Genomic DNA, 21757 nt, shown 5'->3' on the forward strand with positions numbered 1-21757 from the left:
AGCTCGGAGCCTGGAGCCTGTTTCAGATTCTGTGTCTCCCTCTCTCTGACCCTCCCCCGTTCATGCTCTGTCTCTGTCTCAAAAATAAATAAACGTTAAAAAAATAAAAAATAAAAAAAAAATAAAGACAAATATATGCGAGCAAAAAAAGTGTCATTAAAATATATTACGTGTATTTAAAGGGGAATTAAGTATTAAGTCTATTCCTAGACATCTAAATAGATATATATTAGTTTTGTAATTTGTGGGGCCGATAAAAGAGAATCTATAAGCAAGTGATGATGAACACGTTTCTGCTTCACTCAATCACACAACATTAACACACACACACACACACACACACACACACACACACACACACAATGGGGGTTCTGGGCTGGCTCAGATGGTAGACTCTTGATCTCAAGGTTGTGAGTTCAAGCCCTAAACTGGGTGCAGAGATAGAGATTACTAAGAAAATAAATTAATTCGTTAAAAAAGAACTTTCATTACCTTTGTATTTCTTCAGATAAAAGCAGTACAATCTCAGGTTCAACAAGATAAATGATGTAGCATAAAAAAGGGGGTATTAAATCTATAAAAACTTTACTTTTAATTCTAAAAAGAATATTGGATTTTACTCCTGTGAAACCCATCAAGTGTGTGAAAAGATGGGCCAACTCCATTTCCCTCAGTAACAGAATAGGAATCGAATTTTTACATGTGGGTGGGGTACCTGCGTGGCTCAGTCAATTAAGCATCTGACTTTGGCTTAGATCATGATCTCACAGTTTGCGGGTTCGAGCCCCATGTCGGGCTCTGTGCTGGCAGCTCAGAGCCTGGAGCTTGCTTTGGATTCTGTGTCTACCTCTCTCTGTCCCTTCCCTGCTCACGCTCTCCCTCTCTCTCTCTCTCTCTCTCTCTCTCTCTCTCTCTCTCAAAATACACATGGGAAGACGTTCACATCTGAGTACCAGACTAAGGCATTCAAATGAATTCATATTCTTTATTCTATAACAGTAGCCCAATCTATCAAGCTTCACTGCTAAACACACAAACAGAATTATATCCCAATATAATATCTATGTTCAAAGCCTAAAAATCTGAAATGTAAAATTTCCAATTTTTCTATCAAAGAAACTTAATAGCCTAGATACCTTATAAATAAACTTGGAACGGGGGCACCCGGGTGGCTCAGTCGGTTAAGTGTCCGACTTTGGCTCAGGTCATGATCTCGTGGTTTGTGAGTTTGAGTCCTGCATCGGGCTCTGTGCTGACAGCTCAAAGCATGGAGCGTGCTTCGGATTCTGTGCCTCCCTCTCTCTGCCCTGCACTCACTCACTCACTCACTCACTCACTCCCTCTCTCTCAAAAGTAAACATTAAAAAAAAACATTAAAAAAAAAATAAACTTGGAACAGTATTACCTTGAACAGTGTTAACAGAAGCGAAGTACATCCTGACATAGTTACTACCCTAAAACTTCTGAGTGTTACTTTGCACTGGCACTTTAAATAAAATTATGAAAATCAGGGATTGCAAACTCAAATACTTACAAGGTGCTACTCAAAATGCCAGTCCCTAACAAGATATGGAGCTTGTGCATGCCTGTAAATCAGTATACTGAAGAAAGTCATTCAACCAAAGAAATGTCTGCTAAACAGACATGTAGCATAAGGTGCTTATCTCTGTTTGTAGCTTATCTCTGTTTGTGGCAAATAGTTTGTGGCTGAGCAGCTAGTTCAATAACCACACTTTTAGTAGCATTACACCAGATGACACAAAAGGCCAATTCAAAGGGTATGATTACCATGTAGTTCCAGGTAATTAATGTCAAGTTTGTCAGTCCAGTTTTGCCAGATCTCTAAAATTTTCAAAGGAAACCAACAACCCATAATTTTATATGAAATTTTCCTGATTCTTAAAATCTATGTGGGCAAGAAACAACTGCAAGCCTTACAAAATTCACAGGCTGACAGGTTGCACCCCATACTGTAAACGGTGGAATTATATAAAAAAAAAAAAAAAAAATAGCCGAAATACTTGGTTACCTTATACTTTTAATGTTTTTTGTTTTTTCATTTTTTGTTTTGAGAGAGAGGAAGAGAGTACAAGTGGGAGAAGGACAGAGAATCTGCACTAACAGCAGCAAGCCTGATGTGGGGCATGAACCCATGAACCGCGAGATCATGACCCGAGTTGAAGTCGAATGCTCAACTGACTGAACCATCCAGGCACCCCCACCTTATACTTTTAAAGATGAAGTATAAAAATGTTTCACTCTCTGGGTGGCTAAGTTGGTTGAGTGTCCAGCTCTTGATTTCGGCTCAGGTCATGATCTTGCACTTCATGAGATCAAGCCCCACGCCAGGCTCTGCGCTGATGGTACAGTGTGGAGCCTGCCTGGGATTCTCTCTGCCCCTCCCCTGCTCTCTCTCTCTCTCTCTCTCTCTCTCTCTCTCTCTCTCTCTCTCTGTCTCTCAAAATAAATAAACATTAAAAAAAAAGTTTCACTCTCAGGGTGCCTGACTACCCCAGTCAGTGAGGCGTGGGACTCTCAATCTCAGGGATGTGAATTTGACCCACATGTTGGGTTTAAAGATTACTTAAAATCTTCAAAAAAAAAGGTTTCACTTTCTTTGAGCACTGCTTTGCTCAGCTAACTTATACGAAATAGGTTAGAATTTTTAAGAAGTTGTGACAGTGGGGATTCATTCCTTTATTCATTCAACAGATATTTATCATGTATCAACTAGGTAGTAGGCATTGTACAAAATGCCAGAGACTTGCAAATACAGACATGATCTCTCCCTTCATGAAGGTGATAGTGCGGTAAAGGGTAGGTATTCATCCAAGAAGCACCCAAACACATGTAAAATTGTCACTGTGACAAATGCTGTAAAAGATAGGTACAAGGTGCTGAGGAACCTGTGTAATTAGTGGAACCTTAGAAAGGTCAGAAAAGTCCACCAGAAAACTTCTAGAACTGATTCATGAATTTGGCAAAGTTGCAGGATATAAAATCAATGCACAGAAATTGGTTGCATTCCTACAAACCAACAATGAAGCAACAGAAAGAGAAGTCAAGGAATCGATCCCATTTACAATTGCACCAAAAACCATAAAATACCTAGAAATAAATCTAACCAAAGAGGTGAAAAATCTATACACTGAAAACTATAGAAAGCTTATGAAAGAAATTGAAGAAGACACAAAAAAATGGAAAAATATTCCAGGCTCCTGGATAGGAAGAACAAATACTGTTGAAATGTCAATACTACCCAAAGCAATCTACATATTCAATGCAATCCCTATCAAAATAACACCAGCATTCTTCACAGAGCTAGAACAAACAATCCTAAAATTTGTATGGAACCAGAAAAGACCCCGAATAACCAAAGCAATCTTGAAAAAGAAAACCAATGCAGGAGGCATCACAATCCCGGACTTCAAGCTGTATTACAAAGCTGTAATCATCAAGCAGTATGGTACTGGCACAAGAACAGACACTCAGATCAATGGAACAGAACAGAGAACCCAGAAATGGACCCACAAACATATGGCCAACTAATCTTTGACAAAGCAGGAAAGAATATCCAATGGAATAAAGACAAGTCTCTTCAGCAAGCGGTGCTGGGAAAACTGGACAGCAACATGCAAAAGAATGAACCTGGACCACTTCTTACACCATACACAAAAAGAAACTCAAAATGGATGAAAGACCTAAATTTAAGACAGGAAGCCATCAAAATCCTCGAGGAGAAAGCAGGCAAAAACCACTTTGACCTTGGCCGCAGCAACTTCTTACTCAACATGTCTCCAGAGGCGAGGGAAACAAAAGCAAAAATGGACTACTGGGACCTCATCAAAATAAAAAGCTTCTTTCTGAATTCATGGGGCATTCCAGACACTGAGACAGCCACGGTGTCTAGAATGGGGAGGGCAAGGTAAGCATGTATAGTTTCAGATGAGGCTAAAGAGGAAGATAGGAACCAGATTATGCAGGGCCTTATAATTAGGGCCACAATATCATTTTATCATCTAATCTGGGACTCTACTGAAAGCAACACTAAAACCTATTCATCACACCAAGAAAATTATAATCTATGCTAAGGACTTACATCTGGTATGAAACACAAACAGACCAAAGTGGAAGCAGAGACACCAGTTAGAAAGTGATTCCTTTATCTGACTTAAGAGGCTGGATAAAGGTGGCAGTGGCAAAGCTTGGGGAAAGTGAAAAGAATGAAAATATTTTCAAAAGGGGAAACTTAACAAGATTTGGTGACGGACAAGTATTCATAGATGTCCTCTCAGGTTCTGGCTTGTTAACAGGACAGACAGTGCCGTTCTCTAAAACTGAACTCTGACAGAGAATGACTTTTAGGAGAAATATCATAAATCTGAGCTGAATCTGAGACATCTAAGCAGAGATAGTGAGTGGGCAGTGATCTCCAGGTACAGAGCCCAGAAAATTGGTCTGAGGAAACAAAAGAATAAGTGAAATGCACACAAACAAGTGCGAGATGAGTGATGAGAATTCTTAAGGGGAAAATACAAAATCAGAAGCAAAGAGAACCCTGCATTAAGCCTTGAAGTCCCCTTTAATGGCTGTAGATATAATCATTACAAAGGAAGCTATGCAAGGATACAGAAAGGGTGGAATAAAGTGTGGTGCCCAGGAAGCCAAGGAAAGAGGGTGTCCATGAAGGACAGCATGGGCGGAGTAACCTGCTTCTCAGAAGTCAACTGAAAACCAAAACTGCATTTAATGACAACAGATCAATGGAGACCTTTTCAAGAGCTGCTTTGGTAGTGGTGGAATCAGAAACCACCATAGAACAAGCTGAAGGTTAAGTACAGTGTGGAAAAAAATGAAGACTGTAAAATTGTCAGACAATTGTCACCTTCTTCAAGAAGGTGAGTTGTGCAAAAGACAAGTGAGTTGTGCAAGGGAGAAGTGAGATAGGGCAGTGGAAGTGAGAGGGTTGATGGAGAGATTTTATTAATAATTTTTAAATTAAAGATTTAAACATGTTTAAAAGTCAATGGAAAGTCACAAAGACCACATATTATGATTCCATTTATATGAAATGTCCAAAACATGCAAACATGTAGAGAAAGAAAGGAGATTAGTGGTTGCCAAGGGCTGAAGAGAGAGAGGAGTTGGGAGTGACTGCTGAATAGGTTTATTTCGGGGGTGACAAAAATGTTCTGGAATTAGTGGTGATGCTTGCACAACCCTGCGAATATACTAAGAACAACACAACCATACATTTTAAAATGATTTTATAGTATGTGAATGATATCTCCAATTTCCAAAAAGTTAAAGAGAAGAAGCTAGGTGACAGAGAGAGATTAAGTCATTAGGAAAAGGAAAACCAGACTAAGGTTCCTGGGATGAGAGGAGAGTATGGGATCCAAAGGACAGCTCTGATTAGAATATAGTAATAATAATAGTAATAGAATCATGAATAACAACATTTGTCCAACAAAACCAAAAGCAGACCCATGGTCTTTTGCTGTGTTTTCCACCAATTCACAGTTATCCACAACTGATTTAAATTTTTTATTTTAACATCTCATGGGTCAAATAAGCAATTAGACAGTAACATAAAAAAATAAAGATCCTGAAACAGTGGAAATGACCATTACTGACAACCTTAGGCTAACCAAAGAACCCAAATCCTACTTGCAAAATGTTAAGAAACTACCCTGATCAAATTGACCTCTCTTTTTTTTTTTTTATTAAATGTTTATTCATTTTTGAGAGAGAGCGTGAGTGGGGCAAGGGCAGAGAGCATGGGGGACAAAGGCTCTGAAGCGGGTTCTGTGTGACAGACAGCAGACAGCCTGATGTGGGGCTCAAACTCACAAACTGTGAGATCATGACCTGAGCTGAAGTCAGACACTCACGCTCAAACCACTGAGTCACCCAGGCGCCCCTCATATTGATCTCTTAAATGCAGATCTCTGTGCTAGCCAAGAAGCAGATGACAGGAAAGAAAAGTCCAGTCATCCAAACACCTCTCTGGCCTTCCAAGTACCGTTAAAAGTATTGCAATTTTCTAAGCAAACCCCAGTGACTTACCCTAAATTCACTTAAAGAAAGAAAAAAGCTTTTAAAAAATTCAGTAGTAAGGGGCACCTGGGTGGCTCAGTTGGTTCAGCGTCCAACTCTTCATACCAGCTCAGGTCATGATCTCACAGTTCGCAAGATGGAGCCCTGCATCACGCTCTGTGCTGACAGCATGAAGCCTGTTTGGGATTCTCTTCCTCTCTCTGCCCCTCCCCCACCCTTTCTCTCAAAATAAATAAAAAAAGTCAGTAGTAAGAGACCTTTAAATAAATTTGTTTTGTATTACAGAATTTAGGAACAATCTAAAAGTAATCATTAAGGAGTTGGATGAATAAACTATAATACCTCCACACAAGAGAATACTCTGTAGTCATTAAAAGAAGAATGGGCTGTGCTTTTATGAAGAGGGTTCCTTGATATATTAAAAAAAAAAAAAAAAAAAAAAGCACAGCTTTGAATAAAATCACATATGTACATTATGACCGCATTCTTGTATAAAAGACAAAAACCAAACAAAAAAGATCCCATATATGTATATGCATAGAAAACTCTGGAAGTGTAAAAGCCACTTCTGGATGTGGAAATGGTGGGTGGGGTGAACAGGGTAGACACACACCTTCATTCTCTTCATTATTTTTCTTTTATCTGAATATGTTTTACATAAAATAACTTTCACAGCAGTGTTTTCTAACTATATGCAAAATGCTTATAATGTCAAGTGGGGGTAAAAAAAAAAAAGTCCTATTACTGTATCTATCAAAATTACAATCACAAAAAATACCATGTATGTATAAGGACAAAGACTTAGAAAGACACATAAAGTACTTACATCTTCTGGGGGTGTAAAAACTGTGACTTTTTATTTTATGTTTGCAGCATTACCATCATAAATGTAGTTATGAAGGATATATTTCTATAATTTTCCATTAAGCGTTCTATAATGTCTGTATAATTAAAAACAAAAACAAAAACCAGGGGTGCCTGGGTAGCTGAGTAGGCTGAGCGTCTGACTTCAGCTCAGGTCTTGATTTCACAGCTCGTGAGTTCTAGCCCTGCATCAGGCTCTGTGCTGACAGCTCAGAGCCTGGAGACTGCTTTGGATTCTGTGTCTCTTGTCTCTCTCTGCCCCTCTGCTGCTCACTTGCTCACTCTCTCTGTCACACACACAAACATTAAAAAAATTTTTTTTAATAAATAAAAAAATAAAAAAACAAAATCCTCTTTTCAAAAAAGGAAAACAGGCCCATGGTTTCAGAATACTTTTCTATGAAAGAGGGACAATTCTGTTGGAAACCAAACTAGGATTATTTCCCACGGTGACAGCAATCACAAAAGACAGTACTACAGCTGAAGCATTAATTACATAGCTTTATAAAACACTCGGAGCAAGGGAAACAGCATTATAATTAATGTTTTCTTAGTGCCTTCAAACAGAGTTGTTATTTATATCAACAATTCTTGTTATTAAAAAATACACATATATTCACCTTGATGGACTAGAGTATATAATTTATTAATAAGAAATTACATCCTAATCACCAAAATGTACAAGATATCAAGCAGAGGTTATTCTAATTAAAGAAACGGAAAAAAACAACAAAGAGCTGATTCTTACACTTTGTTAGCAAGCCAAGTGTTCATTCTCTTACCTCTAAGAAAACACAGACACTACTCTGAGGGTTAGAAATCCTTTTGTAGGACAAAGTCTAGTCATTCAGCTTTACTGGTTAAATATCTAGGTCACTGTAGCACCCTGGGACATTAAAAATTCCTGAACACAGGCAAGATCTTTTTTCATTCTCGTTTCTGAGATCACAAGAACTAAAATTAGCTCTCACGTGGAAATTAGTAATTTATTCCATCAATCTTTGTTGTTTAACACATCCAGCTTCACAAAATAGCCTATTGTCAACAAGTCCATGTCTGATTTCCCCAGAATAACTCCTGCTCTGCTACTAATGAATACAATATTACCATTATAGATGGAGTTTGGAAGGATACATTCTGTGACCAATGGTTGAAATAACAATCATTCTAACACTGTAGGACTGAACCTCATGTAACAACAACAAAGGCTAAAGCCTCCCAACCTAATTTTCTGACTTGGTTTCTATTCATTAGATCTTCACCAAGAGGTTAAATATGTACTGTTATAAAGTATGACAAAACCCTTCAATACTGGCTCTTTGGCTTAAAAACAAATCAGTTAAGTGTCACACTCTAACCAAACTCAACTGACAGGGCTCAACTCAGTTGCATATCCCCAAGGGGCTGGTAATTGCAAAGGTCAGACATGATTACAACAAGGCAGTGATGGATGCAGAGAAGAAAAACAGAAAGGGACATTACACTAGAAATCCTCGTCACCTTATCAATTACACCAAGCGTAACAAAAATAAGGGTACCTATCATTTGCTAAGTGTTTATAATCTGTCACTTCACATGCATTATCACTAACCCTTATGACAAATACCAAAATATGTCTTTTTATCCCTGTGTTCTTTAGATGAGGAAATTCAGTCTCAGTGAAGTTAATTATCTAAAACCTCCAGAGCTGCTAAGTGGCACCTCAAGACCAGTCCTTAGAGTGTCTGATTCAGAAATACCCCCTCTCCATACCACACACACCCTGCTTAAGAGGTGAGCAAATATAGGGTGCCTCACTGGCTCAGTCAGTAGACCTTGCATATTTTGATCTCAGGGTCATGAGTTTCAGCTCTTCGTGGGGTGTAGAGATTACTTGAATATATGAAACTTAAAAAAAAAAAAACATGCATTCATGTTTATAGGTTAAAAATTCAAAACATAAGGGCACTTGGGTGCCTCAGTTGGCTGAGTGTCCAACTTCGGCTCAGGTCATATCTCACAGTTCGTTGAGTTCGAGCCCCACATTGGGCTCACCGCTGTCAGTGCAGAGCCTGCTTTTCTGATCATCTGTCCCTCTCTCTCTACCCCTCCCCCGTTTGTGCTCTCTCAAAAATAAATAAAAATATTTTTTTTAAAGTTCAAAACAGGAGCGCCTGGGTGGCTCAGTCAGTTGAGTGTCCAACTTCAGCTCAGCTCATGATCTCTCCATTTGAGAGTTCAAGCCCCGTGTCGGGCTCTGTACTGACAGCTCAGAGCCTGGAGCCTGCTTCAGATTCTGTATCTCCCCCATTCTCTGCCCCTCCCCTGCTCATGCTCTGTCTCCCTCTGTCTCTCAATAATGAATAAGTGTTAAAAAAATTTTTTTTAATAAAAAAATTTTTTAAAGTTCGAAACATATAATTAAATCAAATTTATTGAATGTATTGTTTAGACTTCCTATCAGCAGTACTTAATGGTTTTTGGGTCAATGACCCTTTTTAAAAGTGAAGTTCTAAATTACAGGTCAAAGTTTTGAACCCTATCTCCTCAAGAAAAAAAATATACCATTTTTTTTGTTTGTTTTTTAAAGTAAGCTCTACGGCCAGCATGGGACTTCCACTCATGACCCTAAGATCAATAGCCTAGAGACTGAGCCAGCCAGAAGTGCCTCCAACTCAAGTATTTTTATCTAATTGTTTTCAAGGCACTTGTGAATCCTCTGAAAGTCCCTAAGGCTATTTCCCTGTTTACTTTTGTCTACTTGGTTAGAAATACAAGGAAAAGTGTCTCCAAATTATGTCAAACACTTTTTAATTTTTTTAGAGAGCGCTCTCACAGCTCACAAGTAGGGGGGGAGGGAGAGAGAGAAAGGGAGAGAGGGAGGGGGAGAGAGAGAAAGGGAGAGAGGGAGGGGGAGAGAGAGAGAATGAATCTCAAGCAGGATCCATGCACAGCATGGAGCTCAATTTGGGGCTCAGTCCCACGACGCTGGGATCATGCCCTGAGCTGAAATGGAGTTGGATGCTCAACTGACAGTCACCCAGGTGCCCCATGTTAAACACTTATTAAAAGCTATTTCTGTTATATTTTTCAAAATGCTGAAGCCTTCGTTTATTTTTGAGAAAGACAGAGAGAGAGAGAGAGAGAGAGAGAGAGAGAGAGAGAATATGAGTGGGGGAGGAGCAGAGAGAGAGGGAGACACAGAATTCAAAGCAGGCTCCAGGCTCTGAGCTGTCAGTACAGAGCCCAATGTGAAGCTCGAACCCACAAACCATGACATCATGATGTGAGCCAAAGTTGGATGCTTAACCAACTGAGCCACCCAGGTGACCTTCATTTTTTTTAACTTTCAATGAAAATTATTGTTTTTATTAACATAAACTAGTCCTTTTTTTCCAATTTGATGCTTTCTTATCTTCTATTTTACTTTTTCTAATTTGGGGGAACTCTCATTTGCCTAGAAAATTTTTGTTCATCCCTTTAATTTTCCATTAATCCATAATTTAAGTAGGTCACTTGTGAGGTGGACAGGGGGAGGAGGAGGGGTAGGCAATGGGTTAGACAGGTGATGAGTAGGTAGCTCTTTCTGCCCATAGGTCTGTCCCTGTGCTTTAATAAAATCATCTATTTGCACCAAAAACAATAACAAAAAACAGGTGATGGGTATTAAGGAAGGCACTTGTGATGAGCACCAGGTGTATGTAAATGATAAATCACTAAATTCTACAGCTGAAACTAATATTCCACTGTATGTTAACTAGCTGCAATTTAAATATAAACTTAGAGAAAAAGTAAGTTTGCCATTTGTAAATGGCACAGAGTTAGATTTTACAGAGGAATTAACTCTCGTGAATTCAATAAATTTTTTGCATGTCTATTACTTGCCAGGCACCTTTAATACATTCAGATATGCTGTAATAACAAATCTGTCTGGTCTTCTCTGAGCTATTATTTTAAAAAATATAAACCTTAAGCCATCTTAAAAATCCTCCTCTGGTTCCTCTGTGTCTGAGCAACCAAGTTAATTTGCATGCTATGACAGGCTCTTCATGACCTGTTCTTTTTTTCATCTTGTTACTCCCCAACCTGCTATCTTATGTCCACTTCAGCCCCACCTACGTGCAATTCTCCAAACTTTCCATACCCTTCACAAAATTCTGTTCTCGGTACTTGGAATTCTTTCCTCCACCCTTTTTTTTTTTTTTTTTAATGTTTATTTTTTTTTTATTTTTTTTTTTAAGTTTATTTATTTTTGAGACAGAGAGAGACAGAGCATGAACGGGGGAGGGTCAGAGAGAGTGGGAGACACAGAACCAGAAGCAGGCTCCAGGCTCTGAGCCATCATCAGCCCAGAGCCCGACGCGGGGCTCGAACTCACGGACCGCGAGATCGTGACCTGAGCTGAAGTCGGACGCTTAACCGACTGAGCCACCCAGGCGCCCCTAATGTTTGTTTATTTTTAAGACAGAGCACGAATGGGGGAGGGACAAAGAGAGGGAGACACAGAATCCAAAGCAGGCTTTAGGCTCTGAGCTGTCAGCACAGAGCCTGATGCAGGGTTCAAACTCAGACAGCTAACCGAAGTCAGACACTCAACTGACTGAGCCACCCAGGTGCCCCTCCTTCCCCCTTCTATTCAGTCTTCCGGATTCAGTTCAAAGACCCAAGGCCTCTACTAACATCACCCCGTATCACTGCTTTGTCTTGCTCTTCTGACTTCCATTTTCAATTGCCTACTAAATAACCCTACTTGAATATCCCACAGCTTTCTCAGATTGCATATAACCCAAACCGAAAATCTCATCTCCCCCAAAACAAGCTCATTCCCCCTTGATCCCTAACTCAATAAACCAGGCACTACCACCTAGCCTCTTGCTAAATTAGAATCCCAAGCACCACACCTGGCTCACACTCCTTAATTTCTACCCCGTTCTGCTCATTCTATTCACGAATTTTTCTCAAATTCATCAGTGATTTCTATCCCTCCTGCCTCTACCTAGTTAGGCCACCATGTCTAATCTGGATTACTGAAACCATTTCCTACTTACCTCCCTATACCTCCAACCTTAATTTCCCCTGCAACCTATCCTCCGCAATGCTCCTAGACTACTTCTGTCTAAACACAATTATGAACATGTTATTCCTCTACTTTTAAATGTTAGTGGATAAGGATGGGGGTGGGTAGCTCTGAAGATGCAAGAACCCTTGATGCATGTCCTTAAAATAAATTCCAAACTCCTAAGTGGGCCTTGTAAAGTACTACAAGCATAATCATCTCCAGACTCATCTGTCCACTGTATCTCAGGCACACTCTGCTCTTCCAGTTCCCCTACTGCTCAGTGCTCTGCACATACTGTTCCCTCTACTTGTACCACTCTTCTATCCAGCTAACTCCTAGTCATTCTTCAGCACAACCATGACACCACTTTTGTTTCAAATCATTCTCTAAGTCCCAAAGTCACAGTTGGGTCTCCCTTCTATGTGATTCTACCATACATCCCACAGATTCTGCCACACCAAATGTGTTTGTCCACTTCCCCTACTAGTGTGTAAACTCCAAATGCGAAGTCACTGTCTTTCTTCTTTATTATGGCTTTTCCAAGAATTTAGCACAAAATGGTTAATCAACAGACATTTTGTTAAGTAATTAAGTACAATGATAGGAACACACAGGAAACCAAGAATAAAAAAACTGTATCTGTCCTAAAGCTACATGGACAAATAAAACATCCACATATATAACTATGAAACAAAAATTTAAGCACGATGGTAGAGATGATCTACACAAAGAGAAATACTAATTCAATCTCTCTAGACCATCTCCACAGTAAGATGCCAAAAATAATTCTTTAGAGCATGTAAAGAAAATACTGGAACTCTTATTTAAATGTTTTTTATTTCTATTTCATATTATGTTGTCTAATGTGCTTAACACAGTAACACAGTGAATTGTACAAGCATTCATATATGGGGTGGTCCTCATATATGGGGTGGTCCTCAACTTTTAACTGAGTGAAAAAAAAAGCTTGGAAACCATAGTTCTAGGGTATTTGATCTCAACCTTTGTGTATTGTTGAAGGGGCCTTGATCACTTTCAGAATGATAGAAACTAAGAATTATCTCCCAGAAAAATGAGCATAAATATACATGATTTTTAAACTTTTATAAGATTTCTAGGGTATCTCAGCCTTCAGGTTAAGTCCTGCCCTAGGGCTTCCATTTTTAAAGCCATAAAGAGACTGCTAGTAGAAGAGGTCATCAAAATGTCTCAGGCCCTATTATCCTATTATTCCTTACCTTCCCTTTTCTCCACAATCCTACTCCTCCTCCTCCCCAGTTGAATCACCACACCTGTCCCCAAGAAGGCTTGGAATTTCTAGTCTATAACTCCCATAGAGTTTAGGAATGCAGTGAAATATTTCCTTCTCAAAGGTATAACATACACATCAGTTATTCCTAAACCATCACCATAATTTTGCTATTTCCCTAAGTACTCATATTATTATTTCCTTAATTTTTAAATCAACATTTTTACCAAATTTAACTTTAAATCTGATGACATCCTAAGTATCTGTGAAATCAGTTTTGATGCCTGATGATTTTCCTACTACATCAAAATAAACATACACTTAAAATAAGGACTCTAGACCCTCATCAGCACCAAGTTTTAGAGCACAATCTCAAGGTTTCTGCACTTGCTCTGAAATCTCTGTTGGGTAAGCAATAATTCGGAGATCAAGTTTTCTTAAAGCCAGAAAGAAACTTAAAAGTATTTGGTCCAATCCTCTCATTTTACAGTTTAAAAAGATGCAACCCAGACAGGTTAAGTGATTTGTCCAAGATCAGATGAGAAATTTAAGGAAAAGTCTAGGATTAGCATTCAGGTATAGTACTGGCCCAGTATGCTTTCCACTACACTTGTGTCCTTTCAGATTACACTAGAATAATACAGTTATCAAGAATTCTTCATCTGTTACCTACCTCACTCTTCCATTCAGATTTATCTGAACATGCTGCTTAAAATCTGGATATTTGGATGCCAGATACGCAAAGTCAGGAGGTTTGTCCTTGTATCTATTCCTTGCATGCATTGATTTACTCAGAGCCATCTTTAAAAAGAAAAAAAAAGGAAAAAAGTCAGCATATTTAGTTTAAAAAAAAAATTAATGGGAAAAAGCTGTGGTTGCCAAGTCAACAGTTATAGCCAACATATTTCTGCTAATCAATTGAGAAAGTAGAAATTACATTTTTTAAATGTACACAACAAATAATAAGCATATGAAAAGATGCTTAACATCACCATGAATCATTAGGGAAATGCAAATCAAAACCACAATATCACTTCATACCCATTAGGATGACTATTATTAAAAAGGAAAAAAAAGAAGGGTGCCTGGGTGGCTCAGTTAGTTAAGCGTTGGACTTTGGCTCAGGTCACGACCTCACGGTTCATGAGTTCAAGCCCCACGTTGGGCTCTGTGCTGACAGCTTGGAGCCTGCTTCAGATTCTGTGTCTCCCTCTCTCTCTCTGACCCTCCCCTGCTCGCACTCTCTCTCTAAAATAAATAAACATTTTAAAAAGTTAAAAAGAAAAAGCAAAAAAAAGATAAACGTTGATGAGGATGTTAGGAAACTGGAGCCTTCACGCACCGCAGGGAGGAATGTGGACAACTGCTGTGGAAAGTTTGGCGGTTCTTTAAAAAGTAGAATTGCCACATGATCCAGCAACTCCCCTCCTAAGCATATACCCAAGAAAAGTGAAAGCATGGATTCAAAGAGATATTTGCACATCAGTGTTCACAGCAGCATTATTCATAACAGCCGAAAGGTAGAAACAATCCCAAATGTCCATAAATGGATAAACCAAATGTGGTACATACATACAATGGAATATTATTCAGTCATAAAAAGGAATAAATTTCTGATACACCCTACAACATGGATGAACCTTAAAAACATTATGTAAGGGAAACAAGCCATGTACAAAAAAGACAAACATTGTATTTTCCCACTTATAGTAGCAAGAATAGGCAAATTCATATAGAGAGCAGAATAGAGGTTACCAGGGTTTGGGAGGGAGGTAGGAATGTTGAATTATTACTTAATGGGTACATGGTTTCTGTTTAGGATGAGGAAAAACTTCTAGAAACGGACAGTGGTGATGGTTACACAACACTGAATGCACTTAATGCCACTGAATAGTACTTAAAAATGGTTAAAATGGTTAACTTTTATGTTATGTATATTTTGTCACAGTTTGAAAAATGTATGCAACATATGATTTTTTTTTTTAAACCATGGGAAGAAAACCGGAAACTATTCTTTTGAAAGCATCAAAGGGGTAGAAGGCAGTATAATCTACAGCCAAGAAGTAATAGTCAGAGGTACTTTTTACAGTGTTCTTGTATGGACTGAATATTTGGTAGTACACCATAAAGTCACTAATGTTTCAAAATACACTTTCTATTTTATAAATTTCAGTCTTGTCATTCCTAGGTAGCTAAAAACCAAATGAAAACAAACAATTTTGTCTTCTTCCAGATTACAAAAAGGGAAAAAAAGTTAACGCATTTATATTGCAAGACAAACACTGGAAGAAAAGCCATTGTAGTGGTTTAGTAAATTGTGCAGTTGGTAATTTGAAAAAATAATTTTTTTATGCTTGTTTATTTTTGAAAGACAGAGACAGAGAATGAGTGACGGAAGGACAGAGAGAGAGGGAGACACAGAATCCAAAGCAGGCTCCAGGCTCTGAGCTGTCAGCACGGAGCCTGACGTGGGGCTCAAACCCACAAACTGAGAGATCATGGCCTGAGCCGAAGTCGGACGCTTAACCAACTGAGCCACCCAGGCGTCCCTAAAAAAATATTTTAGTGTATATCTCAGTGGCAACTGATTTGTATTTTCTTTTTATCACTCTGTATTTTCCATTGCTTTTTATAAGGTGCATTCACCTAAACAAAGTTATGTAAGTCAGAATCTTAGGCATCACTTGCTAGTTCTATACTCCTCTCATATCCCCAAAAATCAACAGTCATGAGGATTTTTACCTGCTAAATACCTCTCAAATCCATCTATTCCTCCCTATCTTCACAGGTATCAGCCCAGTACAAATTAACTTGGATAGCTAGAACAGCCTCCTACTTGGCCACACGAAATCAACTCTTACAATTTCCCTTTTCCACCTTGCAGAGATCATCTCCTAAACACAAATCTCATTATGTCTTCCTTCTCCTATGCCCACCTGTTCAAATCTTTACTCAGAGGATTAAAAACAAAAACCACTAGGGTGCCTGGGTGGCTCAGTTGGTTAAAGTTAAGCCTCTGACTCTTGATATCTTGATTTCAGCTCCAGTCAGGAAGGCTGCTTAAGAGTCTCTCTTCCTCTGCCCCTCCCCCACCCCCTCGCACAGGCTTGCTATCTCAAACAAACTCATTACTTTAGCATACATATTAGGCCCAGCACAGCATGGCCTTACCTAGTTTTTCACCATCAGTTTATGTCACACCTATCCTTGCTCTTCTTTCTGTCCCTCCACTCTGGCAACAGGGTCTTTACACAGTTTATTCCCTTGTAATGTTCTTTCCTCCTCTTCACCTACTGAATTCCTACTTATCCTTTCTTTTAAGTTTTTATTTATTTATTTTTGAGAGAGAGAGAGCACAGCCAGACTGCAGCCAGCAAGTGGGAGAGGGACAGAGAAAACGAGAATCCTAAGCAGGCTCCACACTGTCAGCGCAGAGCCTGATGTGAGGCTGCAATTCTCTAACCCAACTGTGAGATCATGACCTGAACGGATATCAAGAGTCAGACGCTTAATAGATTGAGCCACCCAGGCGCCCCTCCTACTCATTTTTACTCTTAAAGTTCAAACATCTCTTCTTCAGGAAAGTGTTTCTTCCCTAATCTCACTAGTTAAATCATATTCCCTTATTATAGCGTCTCCTGGCAACAAGCACCTTTCCTTTGTAGGCTTATTAGAGATGTAACTTTACATAGTAATGGATCTAACTCTATTTCAGGTTTTTGACAGCTTTCTACACTGAAAAAAAATTTTTTTTAATTTTTTAATTCAAGTATAATTAGCATGTTATATTAGTTTCAGGTGTATGACATAATGGTTCAACAATTATAAATATTCCTCTGGGCTCATCAAAGTAAGTGTACTCTTTTTTTTTTTTTTTTTAATTTTTAATTTTTTTTTTTTTTATTTTTGGGACAGAGAGAGACAGAGCATGAAAGGGGGAGGGGCAGAGAGAGAGGGAGACACAGAATCAGAAACAGGCTCCAAGCCATCAGCCCAGAGCCCGACGCGGGGCTCGAACTCACAGACCGCAAGATCGTGACCTGGCTGAAGTCGGACGCTTAACCGACTGCGCCACCCAGGCGCCCCTCTTTTTTTTTTTTTTAATGTTTATTTATTTTTGAGACAGAGAGAGACAGAGCATGAATGGGGGAGGGTCAGAAAGAGAGGGGGACACAGAATCTGAAACAGGCTCCAGGCTCTGAGCTGTCAGCACAGAGCCTGACAAGGGGCTCGAACTCACAGACTGTGAGACCAGACCTGAGCCAAAGTCAGACGCTTAACCAACTGAGCCACCCAGGTGCCCCAAAGTAAGTGTACTCTTAATCCCCCCCACCCACCTCCCCACCTCCCCTCTGGCAACCACCAGTTTGTTGTTTGCATTTAAGAGTCTGTTTTTTGGGAGGCACTTGGGTGGTTCAGTCTGTTAAGTGTCCAACTCCTGATTTCAGCTCAGGTCCTGATCTCATAGTCGTGGGATAGAGCCCTAAGCCAGGCTCTGAGCTGAGCTGAACGTGGAGCCTGCTTGGAATTGTCTCTCCCCACCCCCTCCTCTACAGACATGGGCGCGCTCTCTCTCTCTCTCTCTCTCTCAAAAATAAACATCTAAAAGAAAAGAGTCTTTTTTTGCTCATCTACCTTTTTTTTGTTTCTTTAAATTCCACATGAGTGAAATCATATGGTATTGGTCTTTCTTTGACTTATCTCACTTAGCACTATGTCCTCTAGGTCCACCCATGTTGTTGCAAATGGCAAGATTTCATTCTTTTTTAAATTTTTTTAATGTTTTTATTTACTTTTGAGAGACAGAGACCAAGTGCCAGTGGGAGTGTGGGGGAGGGAGGGAGAGAGGAAGAGAGAGAGAGAGAGAGAGAGAGAGACACAGAATCCGAAGCAAGCTCCAGGTTCTGAGCTGTCAGTACAAAGCCTGATGTAGGGCTTGAACACGTGAACCACCAAAAGACCATGACCTGAGTGGAAGTTGGATGCTTAACCAACTGAGCCACCCAGGCGCCCCAAGATTTCATTCTTTTTAATAGCTGAGTAATATTCCATCATGTATATATACACTTTTTAAAAATATATACCTTTTAAAAAATTTTTTAGTGTTTATTTATTTTTGAGAGAGACATGTGCAAGCCGGGGAAGGGGCAGAGAAAGAGGGAGACACAGAATCCAAAGCAGGATCCAGGCTCTGAGCTGGGAGCACCGAGCCCGACATGGGGCTCAAACCCACAAACCATGAGATCATGACCTGAGCCGAAGTCAGACACTTAACCAACTGAGCTACCCAGGCACCCCAACTTTCAAAGCATTCTAGGCTTTTCCCTCAAAGTTCTTTAGTTTACATTTGTCTGTCCTATCCCCCACCCCACCTCCCAAGCTGCAACCATGTCCATCTTATTGTTTATTCCATCCAGCAGCAACTGGCATACAATAAATATTTGTTGAGTCAATGAATAATTCAGAATTTAGGGGAATTAATAGTCACCTGAAAGCTTTTCAGCATACTAAACTACCACCTTTTGCCCCTAACGTTATCACAGAAACTCACTACATACAAGTTTTAATTTCCTAACGTTAATATACCCTTACAGACTATCAAGAAAGAGGGGAGCATAAAACTAGGACAAGAACCAGTCCCCATGAAAAAGTTGTAGAAGGGGCACCTGGCTGGCTCAGTCAGTACAACATGTGACTCTTGATCTTGGGGTTGTAAGTTCAAGCCCTATGTTGGGTGTAAAGATTACTTAAAAATAAAATTAAAAAAAGATTTAAAAAATTAAAAAATAAGTAAATAAATAAATAAATAAATAAATAAATAAATAATAAAATTGAGGGGCGCCTGGGTGGCTCAGTTGGTTGGGCAACCAACTCCACCCAGGTCATGATCTCACAGATCATGAGTTTGAGCCCCACATCTGGCTCTGTGCTGACAGCTCAGAGCCTGAAGCCTGCTTTGGATTCTGTGTCTCCCTCTCTCTCTGCCCCTCCCCCACTCATGTTCTATCTCTCTCCTTCAAGAGTAAATAAACATCAGGGGCGCCTGGGTGGCTCAGTCGGTTAAGCGTCTAACTTCAGCTCAGGTCATGATCTCGTGGTTCATGAGTTCAAGACCCACATCGGGCTCTGTGCTGACAGCTCAGAGCCTGGAGCTTGCTTCAGATTCTGTCTCCGTCTCTCTCTGCCCCTTCCCCACTCATGCTCTGTCTCTTTCTCAAATATAAATAAAACATTTAAAAAAAATTTTTTTTAAAGAGTACATAAACATCAAAAAAATATTTTTAATAAACAAATTAAATTTAATTTTTAAAAAAAGGAAAATGTTCTCCTTTCTTGTGATTCTGGCAAGCAACAAAAGTACCCTAACAGTAATTTCAAGAGACATTGGTATGTAAGGCTCTGCAACACATTTAAGATTCTAAAGACTGCATACATGACATCAGTGTACACACGACACTCTGAACATATGTGGAACAAATTACAGATACAGCAAATTCAATTCATGTCCTACATTAATCAACCCTTCTGATTAGAATACATACAGAAAAAAATCAATAAAGCCACCCTTTTGCTAACCAATCTCCTAATGCAGGCAATGGGGTCTTAGCTAAATCTTATTCTTCTGAGTATCAACACTTAGCTGGAATAAACATTGTCACTTCCCACTTCTCTCTAACTTAATCTTTCTCTTCCTGGCTCATTCTTATCCAGTCACACTGCCCTCTTTGTTTGTTTGTTTGTTTTTTAATCAAATCTGGCACACTCCTGACTCAGGGCTTTTGTACTTGGTCTGTATAGACTGCTCTTCCCCCAGAAATACACACATATAAGGTGCCTCACCTTTTTCAGGCCTTTGATAAAACCTCACCTTCTCACTGATGCCTTTCCCACTTTTTAAAAATTATTACTTTTTAAAGTATGCTCCATGCCCAACGTGGGGTCTGAACTAACCACCCCTCTATCAAAAGTAGCATGCTCTATCAACTGAGCCAGCCAAGGCGCCCCCGATGCCTTTCCTTAGTGCAGTGAGTTAACACACTCCACTCCCTTAATAGTTTCGGTACTCTACATAGAACTTACCCATCCGATATTCCATACACAGCATTTACTTACTTTTCAAAACTGCCCTGCCAGTAAACTTCATGTGGGAAAATATTTTGTCTATCTTGTTCACTGTGATATCCCCGCGCCTAAATTAGGGCCTGGGAGAGTAGACACTCTTAAATATTTGTTGACTGAACACACGATGAAACTCTTCACTGTCCCAGAACACTAAAACACAGCACTCTCATTCTTTGTAGAACAGCCCTCAACTGGACACTCAAAAAGGATGTCTCTTGTGGGTTACCCAGGTCAGTCCAGAAAGCCAAAGGAGTACACCCTTGAAACTGAGGCTTCTCTTTTCTTTGATCTTTGCCATCTCCACGCTGTTTCCTTGGTTTCTCCTAACCCTCTTAATAACAGTCTTAAACTACCGTTTATCTTAACACAAAAGAATCTAAATTCCGCTTCGAATTCAAATTTCCGCTTCCAACTCGAAATTTCTTCTGCATAAACTTCTCCCAGTTCAACCCCAATCTCCGTTTTCTCACTTTGCCTTCCTTCATTCATAACTCTGACTTTTTCCTCTAGTTCCGCCATTGCCAGTTCTCCATCTCCTCCACTCCTCCCACACATTCATCTTATCCACCCAGTCTTCCCGCCTCAGTTTCGGATCTCTCTAAACCTCCTCAGCCCCTGGGACCTCTCTCACTTCAATCCTAGCCTCCATTCTATACGCCAACTCCTCCCAGCCGCCCCACCACCATTACCCCCCTCCACGTGCGCGCGCGCGCGCACCCACCCACCCAAACCGTTCATTCACCCATGTGGTTTGTCCCCCTAGACCCAAAGTCAGTACCTCACAGGTGCAGAATCCGCGCGCGCAGGCAAACACACACACATACACCCATCTGGTCTGTCTCCCCAGGCCCGAAGTCAGCAACTCACCAGCCCAGGACCCGAGAATAAGGAACTCGGGCCGTACATAGGTTAAATGACCTCTCCTCCCGCCCAAGAAATATTAAATGACTCACATCTGAAGTCAACCTTTCTTCAAAAAGACCAGTCTGGAGTAGGCCTCTTTAACCCTAGAGTCTTAAACCACCCGCAGAGCGAAGCGCCTAGAAACGCAGATGTTACGCTCTAAGTGCGCCGCCATGTTGGGCAGCCATTTAGCCTCGTGATTGGACGAAGCACTCTCGCGCGACCTGTAGCAGAGTCTGAAGAAAGAAAGAACCGTCGCGATATCTGGAGTTTGAGGCTCCTGACACAAGGAAGGGGCGTGGTAGCAAGCGGAGTGTTTTTGCGTGAGGGCACCTGGCGTAAAATCGGTTTGAGAACTTGTTTTTCGTTTGTCTGTTTTTTAATGTCGATTTTTAAAAATGTAGCTTTCTGGGTCCCACTTCAGACTTCCTAAATCACTCTCGGGGGTTGGGCAGGAATACGAGAACGGCGGGGGGAGGGGACTTTAGGATTTGATGGCGAGTAGTTAGCGTTTATTGTGC

General features: G+C 40.1%; 1 protein-coding gene across 2 annotated transcripts in view; it reads right to left on the reverse strand.

Moving 5' to 3' along the window:
* The window catches only part of METTL16 (methyltransferase 16, RNA N6-adenosine), a 71855-nt gene extending 50421 nt beyond the window's left edge, over window positions 1-21434 (reverse strand). The window contains exons 1-2 of one of the 2 annotated variants that reach the window (XM_058704265.1): window positions 21287-21434; window positions 13885-14012 (exon numbers count right to left, since the gene is read on the reverse strand). In XM_058704265.1, coding sequence (XP_058560248.1) covers window positions 13885-14012 — 128 coding nt within the window. In that variant the 5' untranslated portion in view covers window positions 21287-21434. Of the gene's footprint in view, window positions 1-13884; window positions 14013-20324; window positions 20982-21286 lie in introns of those variants that run through there. The other variant, XM_058704266.1, reaches the window with a different exon arrangement.
* Window positions 21435-21757: the final 323 nt, after the last annotated feature.

The sequence above is a fragment of the Neofelis nebulosa genome, chromosome 16 (genome assembly GCF_028018385.1).
Source record: "Neofelis nebulosa isolate mNeoNeb1 chromosome 16, mNeoNeb1.pri, whole genome shotgun sequence".
Lineage (NCBI taxonomy): Eukaryota > Metazoa > Chordata > Mammalia > Carnivora > Felidae > Neofelis > Neofelis nebulosa.